The sequence below is a fragment of the Accipiter gentilis genome, chromosome 17 (genome assembly GCF_929443795.1).
Source record: "Accipiter gentilis chromosome 17, bAccGen1.1, whole genome shotgun sequence".
Classification (NCBI taxonomy): domain Eukaryota; kingdom Metazoa; phylum Chordata; class Aves; order Accipitriformes; family Accipitridae; genus Astur; species Astur gentilis.
The window spans coordinates 4,089,075-4,110,668 of NC_064896.1; the positions used below are offsets into that span (position 1 = coordinate 4,089,075).

General features: G+C 53.9%; 1 protein-coding gene across 5 annotated transcripts; it reads left to right on the forward strand.

Annotated features, from left to right (window-relative positions):
* The first annotated feature begins 1,226 nt into the window (after positions 1 to 1,226).
* On the forward strand, positions 1,227 to 19,596 carry LDLRAP1 (low density lipoprotein receptor adaptor protein 1). Of its 5 annotated transcripts, XR_007508555.1 has the most exons (10): positions 1,227 to 1,373; positions 4,090 to 4,232; positions 5,837 to 5,949; positions 8,710 to 8,824; positions 11,665 to 11,737; positions 12,199 to 12,282; positions 13,672 to 13,802; positions 15,429 to 15,463; positions 16,634 to 17,317; positions 17,476 to 17,561. XR_007508555.1 is itself a non-coding variant. In XM_049820909.1 (9 exons), exons 1-9 carry the CDS (start codon positions 1,289 to 1,291, stop codon positions 17,618 to 17,620), a joined length of 924 nt encoding a protein of 307 aa, XP_049676866.1. In that variant the 5' UTR covers positions 1,227 to 1,288; the 3' UTR covers positions 17,621 to 19,596. The 5 variants fall into 5 exon arrangements, 4 of the variants coding, with proteins under 4 accessions (XP_049676866.1, XP_049676868.1, XP_049676867.1 ...); XM_049820909.1 differs by lacking the exon at positions 16,634 to 17,317 and having other exon boundaries at positions 17,476 to 19,596; XM_049820911.1 differs by lacking the exon at positions 16,634 to 17,317 and having other exon boundaries at positions 13,675 to 13,802; positions 17,476 to 19,596.
* The last annotated feature ends 1,998 nt before the right edge of the window (positions 19,597 to 21,594 follow it).

The following is a 21,594-nucleotide window of genomic DNA, read 5'->3' on the forward strand; positions in this document are numbered from 1 at the left end:
GTTTCGTCGATGATTTAGTGAAACATTTGAGCTTGTGCTTAAAACCCTGGACTTCAGTTACGTCTCGGCATGTGCTTAAAGTAAGTGCAGATGCTTAAGTGAGTTGCTGCACGGAGATGGATCTATGTATATGCTCAAATTTGTTCCTGACGCAGCGATTTTTCAGGTTTTCTGGTATTTGCGTGCCGCTGCCCTTAGAGAGCGGCTCTGACGTGGTTAGCCCTCAGGGGAAGTTTCTTCTTTCAAGTTTCGGTCACCGTCCTGGCTCACCCCCTGCGTGCTAGATTCAAACCAGGCGCTAAGTGGAGACGTACCAGTGGCACCGTCCTATTTTAGACTGGGCTTTTTGGAAGAGGTTCTGCTCAACCCTTCCACCACCCCCTCGTGTCCTGCTGCGGAGGGGAACCGGTCGCTGCCATCCAGCTGCCCGGCAGTTTGGCTGGGTGACTCCTGCGTGTTGGATCCCGGCTACAAACGTGAGAGGGGAATGTTAAAATTTAACTAAAACCAGATTTTCAATTACACAAATGTTTCTGTGAATAATAGGCTTTGTAAGGCATTATTCTACAAATCCTAAATATGGGGTTTAACCTCCTCGTTATTATCCCTTTAATTTCGGAAAGCCTTTGAGGGCCTTAATCTTCCATACAATTACGTTCAGGCTGAGTTAAAAGCATACCGGCGGCTGCGGTGACACGGAGGGGCGGCACATGCTCAGGCTAACCTTTATCAAACACAACATTAAAATATTGTATCGCATTTTTGCATCCTGAGGTGGGGGCAAACCCAACTTTTTTTTGGTTGGTTTTTTTCGGTGGCGCCCGAGGATGCTGAAGTGGGGTGACGTGGGTCATGGAACCCCGGGAAGGAATTTCCTGCCCTGAATCTCTGTAGGGACCCCCCACCCCCCCCCCAAACCGTGGGAAAGGGGGCTCCCCCCGTGGGAAAAGTGGGACCCCCGTGGAGCTGGTGTTTGCTGCCCCCCCCCCCCCCCCCCCCCCCCAGGCGTTTGGGAACAGCGGGGAAACTCTACGGGGAGCATCATCCCCCCGCATCTCGGCGTGGGGGGGAACCTGCAGCTTTCCGGGGACCCCCCCCGCAATAATAATAATAATAATAAAAAAAAAAAAAAAAAAACCTTCGCGGGGACCCCCGGGCGGGGTGGGCGGGGCGTGCCCTTCTGACGTCACGGCGCCTTGATTTGCATGCGGGCCCCGCCCCCGGACGCCGTCAGCGGTGGCGCCGCAGGAAAGTTTGGCGGCGGGGCCGGGAGCGGAGCGGAGCGGGGATGGACGCGCTCAAGTCGGCGGGTCGCGCTTTGCTGCGGAGCCCCAGCGGCCACAAACCCTCCTGGGCCGGCGGCCGACACAAGAGTGAGACCCGCCGACCCTGCTTTTCCCCCCCCCCCGGCACCCCCCTCCGCCTTGTCCTGCACCCCCCCTTCCTCGTCCTGCACCCCCCCCCCGTCCTTCTTCCCGGCTTTATCCCGCTTTTCACCCCCCCTGCACCCACTTTTCTTCTTCCTTGAGCTTCCCCTCTCTCCTGCACCCCCTTTTCACCCCGCTTTACCCCCTGGGCTCCCCCTCCCTGGTTTTTTCCATGCCCCCCTGTACCCCTTTTCTGCTCTGCTCCTCTCTCTTGCACCCCTTTTTTCACCCCTCCTTTTTCTCCCCCCCCCCCCCACTATTGCACCCACCTTCCCCCTGCACCCCTTCCCCTGTGCAGCAGTGGGATAGGATGAATGGGTGGGTGGGGGGCTGTCCCCATCCCCCAGTGGGTGGGTGGGGGGCTGTTCGTGTCCCCCAGCCTGGGGCGGGTGGTTTCTGGCCTCGTCCCACTACTGGCTCCATCACCCCATCGCTGGCCCCTGGGCAAGCGGCCACTTGGCCACTGCCAGGCATCCTCCCACTGTGGCCGGGAAAGGGGGGGGACCAACCCTGGACCCCCCCCCCACCCCCCCCCAGCATCACAGCGGGCAGCAGGAGGGTGCCTTGTCCTACCTGTACCGCCCGCAGTTAAGATCAAACTTCTTGATTTTACTAATCTGATGAGATTGACCTGGCTTCGTTACACCTTTTTGCTAGGATTAAGGGCTGACGGCTGTGGGACACGAAGGGGACAGCTGGCTGGAGGGCAGGCTTGGGGTGGGGGGGGTGTCTGTGTGGCAGATGTGGGGTGCTGCCCCAACGTGGCCTCGCAGCATACGCCTGGCAGAGACGTCCCTTGAGACGCAGCAGCCCCTGGACTCGCCCTGAACCTGCTGCAGAGCCACCTTGCAAACCAACAACCCCCCCCCCCACCCCTCCGTGCCCTTCAGTGGGGTGGGGGGGCATGGCCGTCGCCCCACGGGACTGACGCACCCTGGGCCTGGACGCGATCGTTTGCAATTAACGGGAAGGCGGGTGAGGTGGTAGCGAACGGTGCAAGAACAGGATGCGTGGAGAGGGTTGTCTGTGCTGCCGCAGGTTCTCCTTCCTTTCCGAAAGCATTTCGGTGGCTGCGCTTAAACCGCCCCTGTTTCCGTCCCAGGGCAGCGTGAGCTGTGGGTAGCCAGGGCCTCGCTGCAGCTGACATCGTCCCGGGCAGCGTGGGGTGCTCGGAGGGTCCCCGTCCTCGGTGAGGCCCCGAGCTGCCCTGCACGGGATACGGGACCGGTGCCTAGGGAGCGTGGGGCAGGCAGCTGCCCGTCCGTCGCAGGTAAACCACCCTCCACCCCGGCGTGTTCACCTGGCTTCAGCTGCAGAGTGTGCTAGGACACCGGCGGCACCCTTGGCTTTTGAAAAATCCAGGTTTTTCACCGGCACCCTTTGTTTCTAGCTGGGACGTAAGGTAAATGCGGCATCCCGCTCGTCCTTGGGTTTTCCTTTTCCCTCTCCGGGTTTGGGACCTGCGTGTCGGGTGCGGAGCTCCTGCCCTCCTGCAAGCTTTTGTCTCCCCATGGGACCGCTCCCCCCCGCCAGCTTCCGTCGCTTCGCCTTTAGCCAGCGCCAGGCTGGTTGGGGTGGTTCACCGCTTGGCACCCACAACCGGTACTGGGAATGGTGCCGGGTTTATGGCTTATCTCCCATCTTGCCTTTACCAGGAGGTTGAGTCACCGGGGGTTACCCCAGGGGCACGTCCCGTCCCCGTCCCCGTCCCCCCCCCCCAACCCTGCCTTCCTGGCGCTGCAGGTTTGCAGGGAGCTGCAGAGTTTGGCCCCGTTGCTTGGAGGCGGCCGAATACAAGGCAGCGAAGCCTTCAGGGACATGTTTTTTCAGGGACGTGTTTTGTCTGTGGGCCACTTCAGGAAGGCTGGGGTTTGTTACCTCCCGCTCAAAGCAAGATCCTCCTCAAACACAAGAGCTGCAGATCCCGGGTCACCAGCTCCGTGTCTGGAAGTTAGCTCCTGCGGTGCAATTTCAGGCTTAGAAATAACCCACCTGACTGTCGGTTTGGTCCCAAACTTCGGAGACCTCTCCTCGTTGAGGCTTCACCCGCGCGGTCGGCTCTTCAGAGCTGTTGGTGACCGATTTAGCAAGTCGCAGCACATCACCTGGATCCCCGCGGCTGTGCGTGGGCTTAGCTAGCGGCAAATCCCGTCTTAGCCTCTGTGGGTAGGTGATGGTTGGCTCAGGGTAAGGTTATGGCCGTGCGTGGGGCGGCACCCTGCGCCTGGCTGGGGCTGATGTTCAGGGTCCCCCCTTGGTTGTGGTGTTGGCCTCGGTACTCGCCATTAAACTGAGGAGCCGATGGATCTTAAAGGGTTGCTGCTATTTCCTTGTGGCTCGTGGAAGAAATTCTGGGGCTTTATTTTTGCTGCCTTGGAGAGCTAGGGAGGCTGACGACGATGTCCTCCACGTGAACGCCTCGCGGTTTCTGCGTGGCTGAGGCATGCCGTCACCTCTTCTGATAGCCGGGTCTCTGCCTCTTCTTCTTCCCCCAACACCTTGTGAAAGCCGTGGCAGCCCTGCGCGCTCCAAGCCGCTGGGGCACGGGACTCCAGGCAGTAGCTAAACCAACACGCTGCTCGTACCTAAACCTTCCCTCTGGGCTTGACAGGGATATTCTTGTGCGTTTGGGAATCTAAGAGCCTCTTTGTTGTCTCTCTAGAGCTCCCGGAGAACTGGACCGATACCCGCGAGACGCTGCTGGAGGGGATGCTTTTCAGCCTCAAATACATGGGCATGACGCTGGTGGAGCAGCCCAAGGGAGAGGAGCTCTCCGCGGCCGCTGTCAAAAGGATCGTTGCCACCGTGAGTGTCCGTGCTGGAGCAGAGCCCTGTCTTCTGCTCTTCAAACAAGTCTGTCACTGGGGAGAGTTTCGAAAGCCGCAGGTCTGGAGGCAGTGCTCTTCGTCTACAGGCTGGGGGGGTGTCAGGATTGCAGGTCCAGCTCTTCCAGGGGTGAGCAGGCGTCTGGTGGTGTAGGTAGAAATGCAGACAGCGGCACTGGGAAGCCCTCAGGGACAGCCCCAGCCCACAGATGGGGCAGGCTGCGGAAAGCTGGTGTTACGTGTCTGAGCTCTGGCTCCCCTTGATAAGCTTGGGTGACCCTGGGTGTAGAAGAAGCCTCTGACCTTGTGAAATCAGCCTTCCCCGGGGCTGTATCTCCTCTTGCGAGGCGGGATCAGCATTTTGAGTGCAGCCAGCGCGCATCCAAGAGCTGACATGCAGTTCTGGGTTTTCCTTCCCACGGTTTGGAGGGTTAAGAGGAGAAGGGAGCAGGACAGCTTGCTCCGATTCCCAGCCAATACAGCTGCCGTCCCGCTGTAACCTCTGATGCAAGAGGTACTGATTTTCAGCCATCCTCTAGCACCAAGCCTCCCTGGAGCCCCTGCTCACCATGCTCCAAGTAAAATTAACGCTTCTTTAAGCCCTTATAAAACTGAATGAGGCAAGGACCCAATTGTACAGTAAACCGTCGTAAAACTCAATGGGGTGGCGAACTGCGCTGGGTAATGACGGATCCTTTCCTGGCATGTGCTGAGCTGGACGGAAGGGGAGCGCTCACATGAAACGGGAGCTGCTGCTGGCAGAGCCTTTCACGACTGCTCTGATCGACCGAGAATGGAGCCTTTAAATAAAAGGCCCAGGACTAAGGCCAGCCTTGGAGGGGCAGGATTGACCGCCAGCCGGTCTGGACATGGCTCAAGTGAGGTCTCCAGGGAGCAGGGCTGAGGATCCAGGTCTGCAGTCTGTAACTAGCTAGCTGGGTAGTTTTTTTGTATTTTTGGGGAGGCAAGAAGATGGGTAGTGAGCTGAATGTAACCTGAAGGCTGAAAGCACGAGGCTAGTAAATAAGAGAAAGCGGCACTTAAAAATCTAGTTACTTTTTAAGCTGGTGTCCTGACCTTGGCACGGGGGATGCTTTCCAACTTGAGCAGGGTTTGGCAGCACAGCTTGAAGCCAACTGCTTGGGAGCCCACGTCCTGCAGGACCATCCTGCTCCCAACACAGCTCCCTTGTTTGTGCTGGTGTCCCCCTCTGCTCCAGAGCTGACCCTAAAGCCAAAATCCCGAGGGTTTCACCAAGCACTCGCCCAGCTCAGCCAGAGCAGCTGCTGCTTGGTGCAGGTGGCCACAAGGAAATTCTCCTGGAGGTGCTGGGCTGGAAGTACCTCTGCGCAGTGTGGGGTGGACGGTGTGTGTCCTTGTCTTGTTAATGCCAGCAAAAATCACTGCTTCAGGAAAGGAAAAGTTTTAACAGGTGCCTTATCACACCTGATAGCAAATTCAGTGGGGAGTAGTGATGAGTGCTATTAGGTAGTCTGTATCTAGAGTCTCTGCTCTGCTCGTGTACCTTTGGATGTGTCAGTGTTAAAAGCCTGTAACTTTCCCCTTCCTCTTTTCCTTCTAAAGGCGAAAGCAAGTGGAAAGAAACTGCAGAAAGTGACTCTGAAAGTCTCGCCCAGAGGGATCGTGTTAAACGACAGCGGAACGAATGAGCTGATCGAGAACATCTCCATATACAGGTGGGTTATGGTATGCACCTCGGTGTGTGCGTGCCCCAAGGCTCCTCGTCTGCTCCAGTCTCCACCCAGGCTGAGCTGACGCCTCGCTGGCCATCACATCTTGACGGAAAGCAAAGGTGGGGGAAGGAGGGTGGCTGCTAAATTTATGGTAAATTTACGGCTGGTGCAAAAGTGTCCAGCCAGTGGTAAGGAAAGCCGTGACGAGCCTGGAGGTGTCGAGCGCGCGGACCGCAGATGCGCAGTCAAGCGCTCCGTGGCCACGCGTGGCTTTACTGCCTTTTTTTGGCAATAGGAATGCCAAAGCATCTAGGGTGACGGCACGAGTCTTATACGGAGGATGGTCGGAGAATCTCTGAGCGGGTGAGGACGTGAGCAACAGAGCCGGGGCTGCCCTCCCCTTGCTGGCTGCTCTGCACCTTTGATGTGTTTAAATAGCTCTGACAAAGCGTAGGGCTGGGACAGCTGCTGAGACCCATTACCAGTGTGGGGAGGGTGAGGATGGATTATCCCCTATCCACTCCTCTGACTTTGGCAAGTATTTCTTCCGAAGAGGCTGGAGGCAGGCGCGAGCCTGGTGGAACAGAGCTCAGCTCAGGTCTGGCCCTTTCTATCTTCTCCATCTCTTTTCCCTCTACATCCCCCACGCTCTGCTTCTGTCCTTCACCCGCTGCTCTGTCCCCCTTTGCTAGATGTGGGATGGGGGCACTCCCTCTAACCAGACTACTAACCCGCTTGCTTTTCTCCAGTTCAAACTAAGCAGTTGCATACAGCCACCGGTGCTGGGCCCCAGCCCTCCCCAGGAGGTAAAGCTGCTGGTAAAGAGCAGAGCTGGGCGAAGCGGCCGTGCCAAAATCGGGATCGTTGCGCTGGTGTAAAAGCAGTCAGAGCCGTGGGGCCGGGGTTTCTAGGTGCCGCCTTAAATTCTCCCCAACGCTCTAAGAGCCGTCGATAAAGCTGTTCCTCCTGGTCAGTGCTCACGTACGAGCATCCCCTCAATTCAGTTGACTGAAGTCAGCCCACCCTAAATACGCTGTCGATGTGGGGACTGACGCTGCTCCCCAGAGATGCTGGTGCTGCGGCAGCAGCCGTCGCAGCGAAAGCTGGGGTCTGTGTGCGCTGGGCGGGGGGGGGGGTCATCTCCCTGCTCTGCGAGCGTGCTCCACCGGTGGTGGTCCCAGGGCTTTCCTGTAACACCTCTGCTGTCTTCTCTTCGGCTCTTCTACTCACCGGGATGATCCTGGCTCTGAGCTCTTGCCCCAGATCATGGGGTGGCCGCAGCCAAAATGCAGCCACTGTCACCAGACGTGCTGCTGCCAGAGTCCTCGGTTGTAAAACTGGCTCACTTCAGAGGTGGGTGTGAGTTATCCGTTCCCTGGAAATTAATGGCCATCAAATATTGAGCTGAGTGCTGGGGGTTGTTGGAAGGGCTGCGTGCCTGCGCAGATGACCTTCCACAGCTTCGTCACAATTATTAAGAGTGGCCACACTGTTTTGGGAAAAATGGGAGAAAGGAATGAACTTCCAAGTGCCTGTTTAATCCAGAGCGTGGCTCAGCTCTGGAAAACAAAATGTAGGCCATTGAGCAGAGGCATCCTCACACGCAACAGGAAACTAATGCAGTATAAATAAATTTTGAATGTGGCTTTTTTTAAGTCCCAGCATCTGCTGGCAACTGAGACCTTCCAGTCCCATCCCTGCAAATTCTCGGGGGCAACAAGAGTGGGAGCTGAAAGGGCAACGTGGGGCCATGGGAAGACTTTCACCGCAGCGTCCCACTTTCTCCTCGGGTTTTCTCTTTCCTTAACACCTGTTTGATCTGTCGCGTGCCCAGGGAAGAGGCTTTGCTTGCTTGCTCGTGCCTGCCGCCTTGCACTAAACCTCTGGGGCTGCTCCGACCTGTGCTCGCTGGCTCCAGACCAGACGCTTAGTCCTGCAGCTCCTGGCACGGATGGACCCGTGGGAGATGGTGCTGGCTGATGCTGAGGGACCCGCTGCCCTGCAGAAGGGACCTGAGCCCTCGGTCAGAGCCTGGTCTCCCCAAACAGGTCAGCCTGTTGCTCTTCCAGAGCCTTGTTTGGCATTTTGGAGTCAACCCTGCCCTGCTCGGGGGCTGGGAGAGACACAGCCATCCTGGGGATGCTCCACGGAGGAGGCTGAGCCTCCTTCCCCATGTCCCGTGTGCTCAGGGGTCTCGGAGCACACTGTGCATCTGCTACTGCGGATCTCGGAGCCTGAATTTCAGCCTTTCCAACAGCTTTTCTTGGGCACCCATGCATCAATTTCTTTCCCTGGTTTGAGCCTCGAGATTAAATCGTAGGCTGAGAACAGGTCCTTCTCTCTCCTTGCAACCTTATTCTCCAAGGAAAATCTTCCGAGCCTCTCTTCTGAAGGCAGAGCGTTTGTCAGGCGTAGTCCCAGGCTGGCACACTGCAGAGTCTTTACCTTCTCTAACCTGTCCTTTCCCACAAGGTGAAACATTTTCTCTTCCCTCCTGCCTCTGTGTGTGATGCACGTGGTTCACACCGTGGCTGTGGGAGTTGCTCTTGGCTTCTCTTACGCTCAAACCAGCGGCATCGACTCCTCTGCTTTGGGACGAGTTGCACTGAAGCCTGGTAACGCTCCTGTGCTCCCTCTGCCTTCCCTGCTTGGCTCCGGAGCTGGAAGCCCTGGGGTAGGCGCTTGCTGGCAGGTCAGAGGAGGGGTTGGTTGATCTCCCTTGCACGCAGTGCCCCGGACAAGACATTTCATTCTGTCTTTCAGGATATCCTACTGCACGGCAGACAAGATCCACGATAAAGTGTTTGCCTACATTGCCCAGAACCAGCTCAATGAGAACCTGGAGTGCCATGCCTTCCTCTGTACCAAACGGAAAATGGTCAGTCCAGAGGAAGAAATGGGGATGTGACTGTAGGAGGAGGAAGCAGAGAGGGGCCGCGCCGGTGAGATAACAGCTCTGCCCCCAGTTAGAGCGAGGGGGGACCCTGCCCCAGTGAACGGCTACGGGAGAGCACCCACCCTCCCGCTGCCGTCTCCGCCTGCCAGTTAATCCTGGCGATGCTGCCCAGCGCCTGGCCATCGCTCTCCATCGCTCTCTCTCGAGCGAGCGTAACTCCGGGCTGGATTCAAGCCCATGGTCTTGGCAGGAAAAAGCCTTTCTACCCCAAGATCTGGGGCTGGGGTGAAAGGACCTGGCCCTGCACCGGCACCTGAAACCACCCTGTCGTGCTGCGGTCCCAGCTGCTGGGGCTCTTCCCTGCTCAGCGTCCGCTTCCCTGGGCTGCCGGAGCCCGGCTGAGCCCGGCGTGCGGAGAAAGGCTTTGGCAGGTGGGGAGGTCTCCGGGGAGGCTGGCAGCAAGGTGCCTGGGGGTGGCCTCATTGATGGGAGGCATTTAGCCAGTGGTTCTGGGCTTGCCGCCCTGGCTTCCTTCTGTTTCTTGCCGTTGAAGCTCCTCGTCCAGTTTTGAGCAGCGTCTTTGCAGTCGGGGCCGTGTCTTCCCAGCCGGAGCAGCGCAGGAGACCCCACTGCGTGCCAGCGGGGCTCAGAGCAGAGACCTGCGTATAGAAAACGATCTCTGGCTCTTTCTTTGAAGCCGCTCGTGGGATTTTTTTCCTGCCGATTCAGTGCATCAGGATGGGCAGGGACCCAGCACTGATGAGGTGGTGAGGGGGAGAAGTGGGTCGCTGGGCACTGGCTGCAGGTGGGGCCAGGGGAGCCCTGGGGGTCTCCAGTGGAGCCAGAGCTGAGGCTGAGCCCCTTGCCCACGGCAGGAAGGCGCTTTAGGGGAGAGGAAGGGCAGGTCAGATCCCTCTGCCCCCAGAAATCCTTCCCCTCCTGTCTGTTGCGGGGCTCGAGTGGAGAACGGGATCTCCCGAATCCGCAGGTGCATCCCAGCGTGGTGATTCCTGGGTCCTTACGAGCATCCCTGTGCCCAAGAGCGTGGCCACCACAGCTCTGTTAATATTCTGCGCTTCTCCTGACTCATTTGGGTTTTGAGGGTTTTTTTCCAAGGAGAGAATAACAGAAGCTACAAGTTGTCTCTCCTTTCTGCAGCGTGCGCTCCCATCCTTGCACGGCACAGATAAGGCTCGCTCTGCAAATTAAAATTTAAGTCTCTCCAGTGCTAAAAGAATTATCTCTGTGGTACATCAGCTCAGTGCGTCTCCCTCCAAATAAAGTTCTCCAAGGCCTTTTGTGGCAAAAACTAGAAATTTTTTTTTTTTTTTCCTTGTCTATAAAGCACATGAACATCATGCTGGTTAAGGTGATGCCCTGCTGCCAGACCAGAGACTGTCCCTGCCCCAGGGCAGGGTCCCTGAATGTATGCACAGCTACCAGTCATGGGCATAGAATTAGTCTATATTTTTAGTTCATGGGTAATTCTCAACGGTAGCTGGGTCTATTAAACTTGATTCAGATGTGACAGCTTAAATTGTAAACAGCTGTGAGGAGTTTCATACTTAATTACCATATTTAAGTTTTTGCCATAAAGCGTTTGCACTTCCATCAAAGATGTAAATAGCTCCGACATTCAAATGAGCTCTCCTGCTTTGCGAGGCTTAATTGGCACCAATAGGTTTGCTGGGTCTCCTCGCCCCTCTTGTGCGGGACTGCCTGGCTTTTGGGGGACGCCTGTGCTCCGTTTGCGCTACCCCCCACGTCTCCATCCTCTGAGCGACCAGGGGCTGTGGGTTCTGGACCCGGATCTGGGTTTGTTTAGTTTGCAGTTTTGTAAAACAAACTCGTGCCTCAAGGCTCCTGCGAGGCACCAGCCTTGCAGAGTGTTACTCGTTATCTCCTTGCACTTAAACTGCTCATGAGCTCTGCCTCCTCCTAATGAAACTGGCATTTATGTCACTATTTATACATCTCCAGCAACTCAGGCTATTTAAGGTGGTGGGGTTTTTTAATGTCGCTCAAGCTCTCAGCTTGGGGAGGAACGGAGGGACTGAAGGGGAAGGTGTCCCTGCTCCTGCTGTGGCCCCGGCTGGTGGTCTAAGCCAGCGAGACCCCAGCTTAGCTCGGGGGAGCCGGGGGAAGACCCTGGGATCTCTCTTGTCCTGCCCGTCGGAGAGAGCTGCATATCCGTGGCATTTTACCTCGCTGCCTGTTTTTGGAGCATCCTCGTGCGCAGTGCCGGGGAGGGATGGACTGCAGCTCTGCGCATCCCTCCCCAGCACTGGCGTGGCTGACGGCGGCGTGGTCCAGGGCTCGGCCCGGGCGCCGATTCCCTTCGGGATGATGGTCGTTCTGGTGGGTGATGCTCTGCGGTGGGTGCAGCCCAGCCCAGCCCTGGAGCAGGGAGCCACATCCCTCGGGGAGCTGCAAGGACGAACCCGGGGCGATGCAGCGCTTGCACCTTGTTTCGATCGCGCTTAAGCGTGGGGTGCAGGAAGAGTTGCGCCTGTGCCCCGCGGTCAGGAGCAGCTCTTCTCTCCCCACCCGTCAGCACGATGGCTGTGACAACCACGTCCCTGCCTCCCCCGTCATTCCATTACACCTAAAGACTTGTCTACAACGAGCTGCGTGTCCTACATGGAGCAAGTCTCTGCTTCCATCAATATTTGATCACCCCTCCCCAGCCAGGTGGGGAGTGCGCAGAGCGGAGGACTGGTTGGGTCCGGGTTAATGTGAATCTGCAAAGCAAAAGCTCCAAATTATTTAAATCTACGTGAGGTCCCGTCGATTAACGTGCTGCCTCACTGCTGTCTTTCCAGGCGCAAGCAGTCACCCTCACCGTAGCCCAGGCCTTCAAAATTGCATTTGAGTTCTGGCAAGCAGCTAAGGAAGGTAAGTTTTTGTTGGTTTTTTTTTTTTCTCCCCTCTTCCTACTCTTCCAAGTGAAAGCTCAAGGAATGACTTTGGGGTTTTTCCAGCTTTCAAGTGCCTTTTCCCCTTGTCCTCCAAATTTCTAGGCTGCTGTTAAGGTTGGTGCAACCTCTGGCGTGATTTAAGGCATCTTCCAAGTTTTTCTCGACAGCCTTGTCAATCCACCCAAATTTTGGCTGCGCTCCTTTCTTGCAGGCGGGGTGTGAAGGACCTGGTGCTTCTCTGTGGTACCTCAGAGCCCTGCCGCTGTTGGGATTTTTGCTTTCACCTTCCACAAGATTATAAAATGCACTCGGAGCCTGGACTGCTGTGAGCAGAGGAGACCTGGTGGCCTGTCCTAGCTGTCCCCCCACCGTCCTTCCTCCCTAAAAGCTTGTGGGGGAGCGTTCTGCGGGCAGTGACGGGGTCTCCTTCTTTTGCAGAGAAGGAGAAGCGGGAAAGGTCCCTCTTGGAAGGAGAAGGGACGAGCAGCCCCAGCTCGGAAGCCCCTGCCCACCCTGACGCACGTAAGTCACCAACAGCAGAGCTTTGCTTCGGGCTCAGGGAACGTGAGGTCTGCAGGGTTTTCCCTGAATGGGGCAGGCTCCTGGGAAGGCTTTGAAAACCAGCAAGGAGCAAACATGCTTTTGTCATAGCAGAGACGTTGCCCTTGGCAGAGCGCTTGGGACACCATGGCTGCCTGCCGAGTCCTTCCATCTCCCCCTTAAATATCTCATACAGCCCCTCATACGCAGCTGCTGCCACCCCAAATCTGTTTACTTCTGCCCCAGGCAAATTGGCCGTAATGTCCTTATGAGCTTAGCGTGGACCCCCACGTCCCAAGTTTGATTTTGGGTTTGTCTCGGACCTGAAACGCTTGCCGTCCCATTGGCTGAAGGAGATGGACATCCAGGTACCACTCCGCCTCCAGCTCCCCTAAGGAAGGAGAGATGCATGAAAATGAAACAATTAAATAATAAACCCCTTCATACCCCCTCGGTGCCTGGCTGTGGGTCCTCTGTTGCCTCTGAAATGCAAAACACATAGCCAGGGAGAAGTGGGACAAAAGGCTAATCTCTCTTCCATGCTGGCCGTGGAGATAAGAGGATTTGGCACAGAGGAAAATAGCATTAAACTGGGCTTCCTTCCAGGCTGGCATGTCTCATTTCTTCATGTGAAGGCCCAGGACTGGAGGAATCTGTCACAAATGGTGGCACATTGGGATAAGTGAGGCCCGGGACTGCCACAGGTGTAGAAATGGGCTCTGGTGTCTGCCTGAGGGATGCTCCGCAGCTGGGGTGCTTCAGCATCCCCGCTTAGTGCAGGGTGGGTGATGGGGAGGATTTGAGGCTTCTCTGAACCAACCCAGCCTGCGGTGTACCGGCAGCCCCCAAGCTCCAAACTGTTCTTCGCGCAATGCGGGATTTGCCCTTGGTCCTATAAAGCAACGATGCATCTCTGTAAGATGGTGAATCGGTGCCGTGGGCTGAGCTGCGGATATCGCCCAGGGTCTGTTCCCAGCCTGGGCCGTGAAGCTGTGGGGTTGGGATGTCCTGAGTGGGATGTGTCAGCTTTGCCTGGGGCCGATCCTGACTCATCCTGAACGTAAGCGGGTACCCAGGAGCCTCCCCTGATGGCTGCTGGAGGGATGAGCCGGCCGATGCTCCCCTGCATCCCTGTCGAGAGGGTCTCAGATGCTTGATCTGAGCATCACGAGTTACTCAGGCTGAAACCACGGCCCCCCACTGGGGTGAATGCAGCTCCTCCATGCTAAAATTTGGGGCCATCCTGAAGGAATTTGATGCAACCCTTTGATTCCCCTTTTCAGGGGAAGCAATTACTGCAAAAAAAGCTTGGTTTCGCGTCATCTCTGTTCTCCCCTCCCCTGCCTCATTCCCTCTCCACTCTGTTCCCAGCAGCAGCCACAGGGAACTTGCTGGATTTAGAAGATCCTGCCAAATCACCCCTGACCAGCAGCGCAAACTCCCCGCACTTAGATAACAGCATGTTTGGGCCCAGCTCCTCTGTAAATAACAACGTGGTGTGGGTAAGTGTGTACCCGGGGCACCGTGACATCTGCCGAACCGGAGGGATGCAACGCCACCTCCGATTCGTGCGCTCCAGGTCCCATCGTGGGGCTTTTTATGGGATAAACCCTCCCTGGGAGCTCTGGGGCAGCTGAGCCGTTCAGGCAGGGTTTCAGAGATGCCTGAGCAGGCTGGGTTTCAGTGTCCTACTCAAAATGATCGATTAGTGTTTGAGTAGCTACTGCCTTTTTTAGATTCTGTAAATAAATGAATGAGATTGCGAGGCACTCTGAGAAATGCCACTGTCAGGTAATTGAATATTACTTATTCTTGAGCAGCATTTCTCAGTGGTTTGTCACTTAATTGAGAGACCACCTAACTGCTCTGTTCAGGGGGAAAAATCATTATGTCCATGGCTTTTGTTTACCGTTCACTAAAATCAGGTTATATTTATGTTCGTTATTACTCTTATTTTTCCCTTGTTCTTGTTTGTGGCTGTATCTGGCTTGTATGAGCATGGATAGCTTCTCTAAAATGTCCTCAGTCATCTGGCTTAATTGTTTCATGGACTGATAATACGAAAATAACGACCCAGCCCATGTGCCTGGGTGTGCATCTGTCCGGGACCCCCCTCCATGCCCAAGTGCTCCATCACCAGCCAGGCTGGGGCTGGTCTTTGAAGCCCCACTTGATCTGGGACCTCATCCCTGCCACGTGCCCTCTCTGGAAACACGCCGTCTGCTGAATTTTGGAGAATGGAATGATAAAGGCCTTTGCCTGGAGCCTGTTTCTTGAGTCTGCCGGGTCTGAGCCTGAGGCTTTTCAGGTTAAACCTGAAGATCAACTCTAAGTCATATCAAATCCTGGAGGCTTATCAGCGGTCTCCAATACCTCCCTTTTTGCAGAGTTTTCATACTTTACGTATTACATTAAGTCTGTAAGCACATCACACGACGCCCTCACGCAGAGCCCGTCTCCCTGCATGGGAAACCTTTCTCCCTCAAGCAACTAAAATCCTTTCCCTGGGAAACCTTAAGAGCAGATCAGAGATCAAGGATCCCAGAACCGCTTTCAAGCAGCGCAGCTCCCCCCTGTGCTGGTGCAGACTTGCTTTCCTGATTCCGAAGAGCCCCGAGGGATGCCTGGAGCATCTTGCCCAGCTTTGTCCGGGTCCCTCTTAAGCAGAAACCCGCTGCACATGCCAGTCGCATGCTGAGAGCTGGAACAGGCGAGGGCTGTGGTTAACCCCAGAGGGGGATGTGGTCCAGCTGATGGGCCAGATGCAGCCCGTGCAGGCAGCGGAGCAGAATTGGCCTGGTTTGGACATGGTGGGAAAGGGCCAAGCCCCTGCCCCATCCCTGGGCTGGGAGGGGAGCGCAGCATCCCAGACCCGAGCCCTGGGATCTGCTCTGAGGGAGCCTGGACCACCCGGAGTTACGCCTCTTGCCCTGGGGCTTGTGCAGAGAGTGAGATAAAACCTGCCCGAGGAGGCAGGTTGCCGGGAGGAATGTTGCTTTAGGGGCTTGGAAGTCAATACATATATATTTTTTTGTCTGCCGTGCTCAAGTGCAGAGCCGGATCTCTAAATACACTTTTGTGCATTCTCTTAGCAACTACTGCTCTCTCTTTTTATCTCTTTAACAAAGGAAATGGATGATGGTCTGGACGAGGCATTTTCAAGGTAATTCTAATAACTCCCTTTACAAGTTCACGCCACCAGGGACCAGCCCGGGAGACTTGACTAGTGACTGGCTTTTAATAATGCTTCTAATCTAATCAGCCACTGTGATCTGACCTAGGCAGCTGCCCCATCAGTGCCTCAGCCGTTAATTGAAAGATAGGCTTTGAGGCTGGCTGATAAGCCAAATATTTTGACAACCTTTTAAGGATGGAGAGAGGCTGTATGTGATAGGGAATTTAATTCCCCAAGCAGTCGGCGTGTCTGCTCCCACTTGCCGGGGTGGTTTGAGGCTGCCTGTCTCCAGCCTCTGCGCTAGCTGCGGTGATGCTGGTCCCAGCTTCTGGCACGGGGGACTTTACCCTTCCTCGCCCCTCCGTGAGGTTTGGACTGACTCCGGGACTTCGTTCCCATCTGTCCCCAAACCAACAGCAACTGCTGAGGGCAGCCTCCCTGCTCCACCGGTCCTTGTTGCAGCGCGGTTGCGTCGGGATGACTCTGATGCACCAATTTTGAATTCAAGCGCCTGAGCACATTCAGAGTTTGTGGCCGTTAGCTTCATGGGGCTTAGTTCGCTTTCCGATCGGAATTAAGAGCTTCCCTGCACATGCATGCCGAGCAATCCAGCAATGTTAAACAAATCCGTTTTCTTTCAGGTTAAGGGTTCCTGCCCCTGCGGGGTGATGGGGATGCTTTAGTTTACGTGGGTCCCATCCTCCAGATCAGTGCGTGAAGCCACCCAGCCGCCGTTCGGGCAGCGGAGGGCCCAGTTTGGGCAAAATGCTGCCTTGGGTGCAGATGCTACAGGCAGCAGCGAGGTGCCAGACCTCCTCCTCTGGCTGGGAGGTGCTGAAAGAGGGAGTCGGGCAGTAGCAGGGCTGAGCCCGGCGCTGTCACCCCCGCGAAAGCCGCTCGCCTCCGCCGGGGTTTGCAGCAGTGCAAAAAGTGCCCGCTCAGCCCCAAGGAAACAGACCTTTGTGTCTTGTTTGGCTCTCGGGAACGATTTACAGCTTCCACTTCCACGGCAGCCCTGTCCCAAGTCATGTTTGATAAAGGGGCTGCTTGAATTTACGTCTTAATGTCATCTATTTTCCTCACCTCTGTTCCTTGCCCTACTTAATTAAGCAGATGTTGTTGATTGCGGTCTTTTGTTTTGTATTGCTGGATGCCAAGCTGTCACATCACCCTTGGCCTTCTGGTGACTCAGTATTTGGACTGCTCATCCACCGAGGCGGATGCTTCTGAAAGCGTTCCTGCCACAACATCATCGCTGGGCATTTTTCTTCTTGATTTAAAAACGTGCATGTGGCTAATTTAATCTGAGGCTTATTCGACACCATGCCTCCCCTGGACGAAACACCAAATATGAGTTAACCTTTGGCCCTGGGAGAATTGATGCTGCAGTGTTACGTTTTCACGGAGGTATTTAATAACGCAACAATAAACTGGGGCTCGTTAGGTTTTGCAAAACATCTGGGATGTGCTGAGATGAAGACGTCTTAAAGCTGATCCCGTGGGCTATTAAACATCATCTGAGTGCGGTTGCGTCTTAACCCAAAGAGTTAAATGCTTGGGCCGGGGAGTGCAGCCATCTACAGCACACGCTGCTGCTGCCGTGTGTGTCCCGACACTCCACCATGAAAACCGAGTCATTGCAATGAGGCTGCTCCTTTGGTCAGCAGAGCCTGTACGTTAAGATCCCAGCTAACGATGCACCCGCCAGCAATAGCTCGGGGGAGGAGAAGGGCACTGTTCTGCCAGACCATTCATATACGGGATGTCCGGACTGCAAATTCCCTGCATGCCTGTAGGGGAGATGTTAGGATAAACCAGCAACAAACTTGAGAGCTGCAAATGGTATGTGCCAGCTCTTCCCTTACCAAATTATTTCATTCCATTTGAGGATTTTGAAATGTGGAACTGCAGCTAGGGTTCAGCATTACGGATGCGTCAAGCATCCAGGCTGTAAACTGCACGGATTTGCGTTCTTACTTTCTGTTTTTCTCCCCTCTTAGACTGGCTCAGTCGAGAACAAACCCTCACGTCCTCGAAACGGGACTGACGGCTCAAGACATCCAGAGTGCAGAAACGCTCTCACCTGTAGACTGGAACAAAATAGATTCCAACACAGGCGAGAAAGATGATCTGTTCATGTTTTGAGGTCAAATGCATCTAAGAGCTGACAAAAGAAAAAACCACTAAAAGTCTACGGACTGAATCATGCTGTTCTGGGTGCTGTACGCAAGGGACTCTTCTGAGGGCTCTTCACCAAGTCAGATGATGTTACAGCACAGCTTAGACCAAAGCTTTAGAAATCTAATGCAGATTTTTATACCTTGCTTTTATCTAAACCACGAGATGCTCTTGAACATATTTATTCATAGCCGTTACAGTTTACATGTATTATCGGAAGGTGTGTAGAGCATCTACAGTATTATGTGGCAATATACCATGGACGAACCTTCAGCAGTGCCTGTTCCTCTCTGAAAAAAGACTATGCAACACCAAAGTCTCTCTGTATATACTTTTCTAGACAAAGGTCTGCAGATGCAAATGCAATTGCAAGCACAACTGTTACTAATCCACTGTTTCTTGAACAACACATCACCTGCCTAGGCGGAGGGGAGGAGATTTGCAGCAGCTGCTAACAGTGTTAAAATCAAAGAGGTAGCAGAGATCTTGCTTTTGTTGCGAATGTCTGTGATATTCTCACAGTTGTCAATCACCCCTATGGGTTCTGGCTGTTTCTTCGCCAGCTTTGTATGGGGATTGACACTTTTATACCCAAAGACTCTATGAAGTTTTGCACTTTAAAACTTGAACTGAAAGCAGTGGTCCGAATTGTCAAGGTAAGCAGTGCCTGTAACTTCTCTTCAGAAGCTATTTACCCAAAAAAAAACCCCAACCCTGCAATGCTGCAGATCTGTTTCAAAACTGACTACTCGCGTGCGCCATTTCTGATGCGACTCAAAATACTAAGGCTCCGTTGCACTTGTTGGCTTTAAAAGCAAAACCACCAGGGAGTAACAATTCGTTTTGCTAAAGCGTGTTGAAAGTTGCAGGTTGGGTGAACCCAGTAGCACAATAGATCTGTGTTCTTAGCTCTGCTAAGTGGATTTGGCTGTGCATGCCTTTTTACTGTCTCAGAACCATTTGGTGGTTGCTCACTCAATAGACTCAAATGGAATTGGATTAGGCAACACCAATACCTGGATGTTCAATTAGCAAGAGGTGCCCCTTCCAGCAGGACTCCGATCCTTTTCCCCCACCCCCGACAGCCGCATCTCCGGTGAGGCTTGGGAAGCTGTCTTCATCTGCTCCTGGGATTGAAAATAAGTAATGGAGGTATAAAGCTTATGCTAATTAAAAGATTAACTTTAATGATCCTAAATAGTCGCACTGACCGTTTGCAGTGTTTGTGGCCTTATGTGAAGTATACTAATCTGTTTTATAGATTTGTAACTTGGTTTTGAAACACTAATTCATTCCCCAGATAGCTCTTTATAACTCTTTTAAAACTGCTTGCAGAAAAAAAAAAAAGAAAAACCCCTTTGTCAGCTGTAAGAATTTATTAGGAAACAGCTGAGTGACTCTAACTTAGATTTAATTTTTTTTTTTTCCCCCTAAGTGTTACTGTGATAAGGTATTGAGGACTTGTGAAGCTGACTCATCATGTCTCTTAATAAAATGTGTGCTCTGTTTATCCTGCAAAATTGTGTTTAAAGCAATTTTACATCTTGAAACTACTGTGCCCGTGACATACTTGATCTTATGCGTAGCATCAGTCTCTCGCGACTGAAGGAATTACTCAGAGTCTGTCTGTGCTACAGAGGCACACGGTAGAGACGTGAACCTATCGCATAAGCGATGCCAAACCTGTGCAGAAGTGGTTGTAGTAAGCGCCTTGTCCCGACCCCGAGGAGTGGTGATCTTCCTAGAAAAGAGCTTGGGCTGTAGGAATGGACCGTGAGGATTTCTCTGTACATTGATCTTTCTCCTTTTCTAGAGACTCTAGGAGCATATACTGAAATGCACAATACTATATATGTATGTATATAGTTTTTTAAGAAAACCTTAATGCTGTAAAGAATATCTCTACTGAGGAAAATAAAAGTTGTACCATTTTTTGGAGTGTCTGTGCTGGGTGACTTTATTTTTACCGTGGTCCTTTTATATTTCTAACTGCTTGAATTCTCCGTCTGCCTTGATGCACAGCAGCAAGCGCTTGGAAACATCCACGGGAGGTTTCTGTCCCTTGGAAGGCTGTTCCCAGGGCCGTCCAGGTGGGAAGATGGCTGCAGTTAGACACTAGTCCGTGGTGTTGCCTCCAGAAAACGTTTATGGGACTGGATGCGGCCACGCAGGATGCACAGAGGTTGCGCAACGGCCGCCTTCTCTCCTGCGTGGGGCCGGGACGTGACCGTCGCGGCCAGCTCGGTAAATCTGTCCCTGCCTCAGCCCCTGCGTCGCGGGGTTGTCCTCCAGGTAGGGGTGGATGAGAAGAGGGAGGTTGGTGCTTCGGGCTCGTCTGCAGAGAAAACGTGATGCTGGTAACATCAAAAAAACAAAATCTCTTAATTGATAGAGATTTCTGAGTCGCTGTGCGAAATGCTTCTCCCTGGGGGGGAGTTTAATTTGTACAGCTGCCTTTTAAATACAAACAGCCCAGAGATCCCGGCACAGCCCTGTGTACTCAGCCTCCCCCTGCAATTCCTGCTTTTGCTGGCTGTGAGCTTGGAGCGACTGGGCTCCCGCAGCTCCCGGGCTAATCACACTGCTAACGCTCGTCTGGGAAGCAGACAGAGAAATTCATTTGGGGATGCTGACAAAAAGATTTAACCTGCGTGTACCACCACGCTGCCTTTGGGGTATTGGAGCTGGGCTGTGGGCAGCGCAAAGGGGCTTTGCAGAGATGCCTCTCTTCCCACAGTGTTAGACTTAAAAAAAAAAAAAATTCAATAAAAGTTCATTTTTCTGTTTAAATTGCCTGTTCCGGTGTGAGGAGATGTCCCAGATTATGAGTACTGAGTACCGGCAGTCTGCGCCTTCATGCATAACTGATGGCGACGCCGAGGAACAAATTGATCTTTCAGTTTTGATGTGACCTTTTTTTAAGTGCCAGTTAAGAAACTTTCAGCATCCATTTCCTTCACCTGCGATGGCTGCGTGCCTGGCGGGGAGGGAGAAAGGGGTTCAGGGCGGCGAGACACGGCTGTGTCACAAAAAGGCAGCTGCCTGCTGGGGGAAGCTGCAGCAGCAACCGTGAGCCGGTGGCTCTGCTCACCCCAGACTCGCGTTATTTCTCGGGGGGGACGTGGAGCGACTTCGCTGCCCGTTTTCCTCCCTTTGAGCAGCCGCAGCAGCAGAGGTGGTGGCGTGGGCCGTGGTTGTGCTGTGAAATGCTGGTCCGTCACCTTGCATTGGCACGGGGTGTATATAGGATGTAACGACTCCATCCATCCTATGGATGGTAGCCAGCATGGGTGAGGAAGCTAACTCAGAGCCCGTCTTCAATCTCCCTCTCCAAATCACCTGCTAAAGAAACAAAACCAGCAGCTAGCACAAGCCATGTGGTTCAGAGCTCATTTCTTTAACTGCTGGCGCTGTAACTCGTTAAACTCATTTAACGCATCCCCCCAAACTGCAACAACAAACCCAGCTTGTTGCTGCCAAGTTACAGGCTGGGTTTACATGTAGACATTAAGTTTATCGAGTGTTGCCGTTTCCTCTCTGTTCAACGAGTGCTCTCGAGTGATGGTCAGTTGTGTTACGTGAGTCAAGGCCAAATCCAGCTCCGAGGTTACAAACCGGGTGACTCGGGGAAGCGCTGAGCTGTTAAGGACGACGGCGTGCGGTGCAGCAGGTACTGAGCTCTGAACTTCTCTCCTCTCTCCTTGGAACACCAAGAGAGTTTGTAAATTTGTGCCAAGCTCGAGCGAGAGCTGTAGGGCTGTCATTACCCAGATCATTCCTTTTTAAAGTACAAATAAAGAGAGCAAGATATCATCTGAACGCCTGAATGCAGTATTATGGTTTTTATAGCCGGCCCCAGGGTGCCGGGAGCTGCGGGCTGCTCTGCAAGGCTTTCTGTGCTCTGAAGCAAGAAGAAATAACTGTCCTCGTGGAGAAGCACA

Excerpts from the sequence above, each read along its gene's own strand:
- LDLRAP1 (XM_049820909.1), top strand. The coding sequence starts at position 1,289 with ATGGACGCGCTCAAGTCGGCGGGTCGCGCTTTGCTGCGGAGCCCCAGC. Across the intron at positions 11,738-12,198 it reads CTGGCAAGCAGCTAAGGAAG|AGAAGGAGAAGCGGGAAAGG; the intron begins GTAAGTTTTTGT and ends CTTCTTTTGCAG. Across the intron at positions 12,283-13,671 it reads CCCTGCCCACCCTGACGCAC|CAGCAGCCACAGGGAACTTG; the intron begins GTAAGTCACCAA and ends CTCTGTTCCCAG.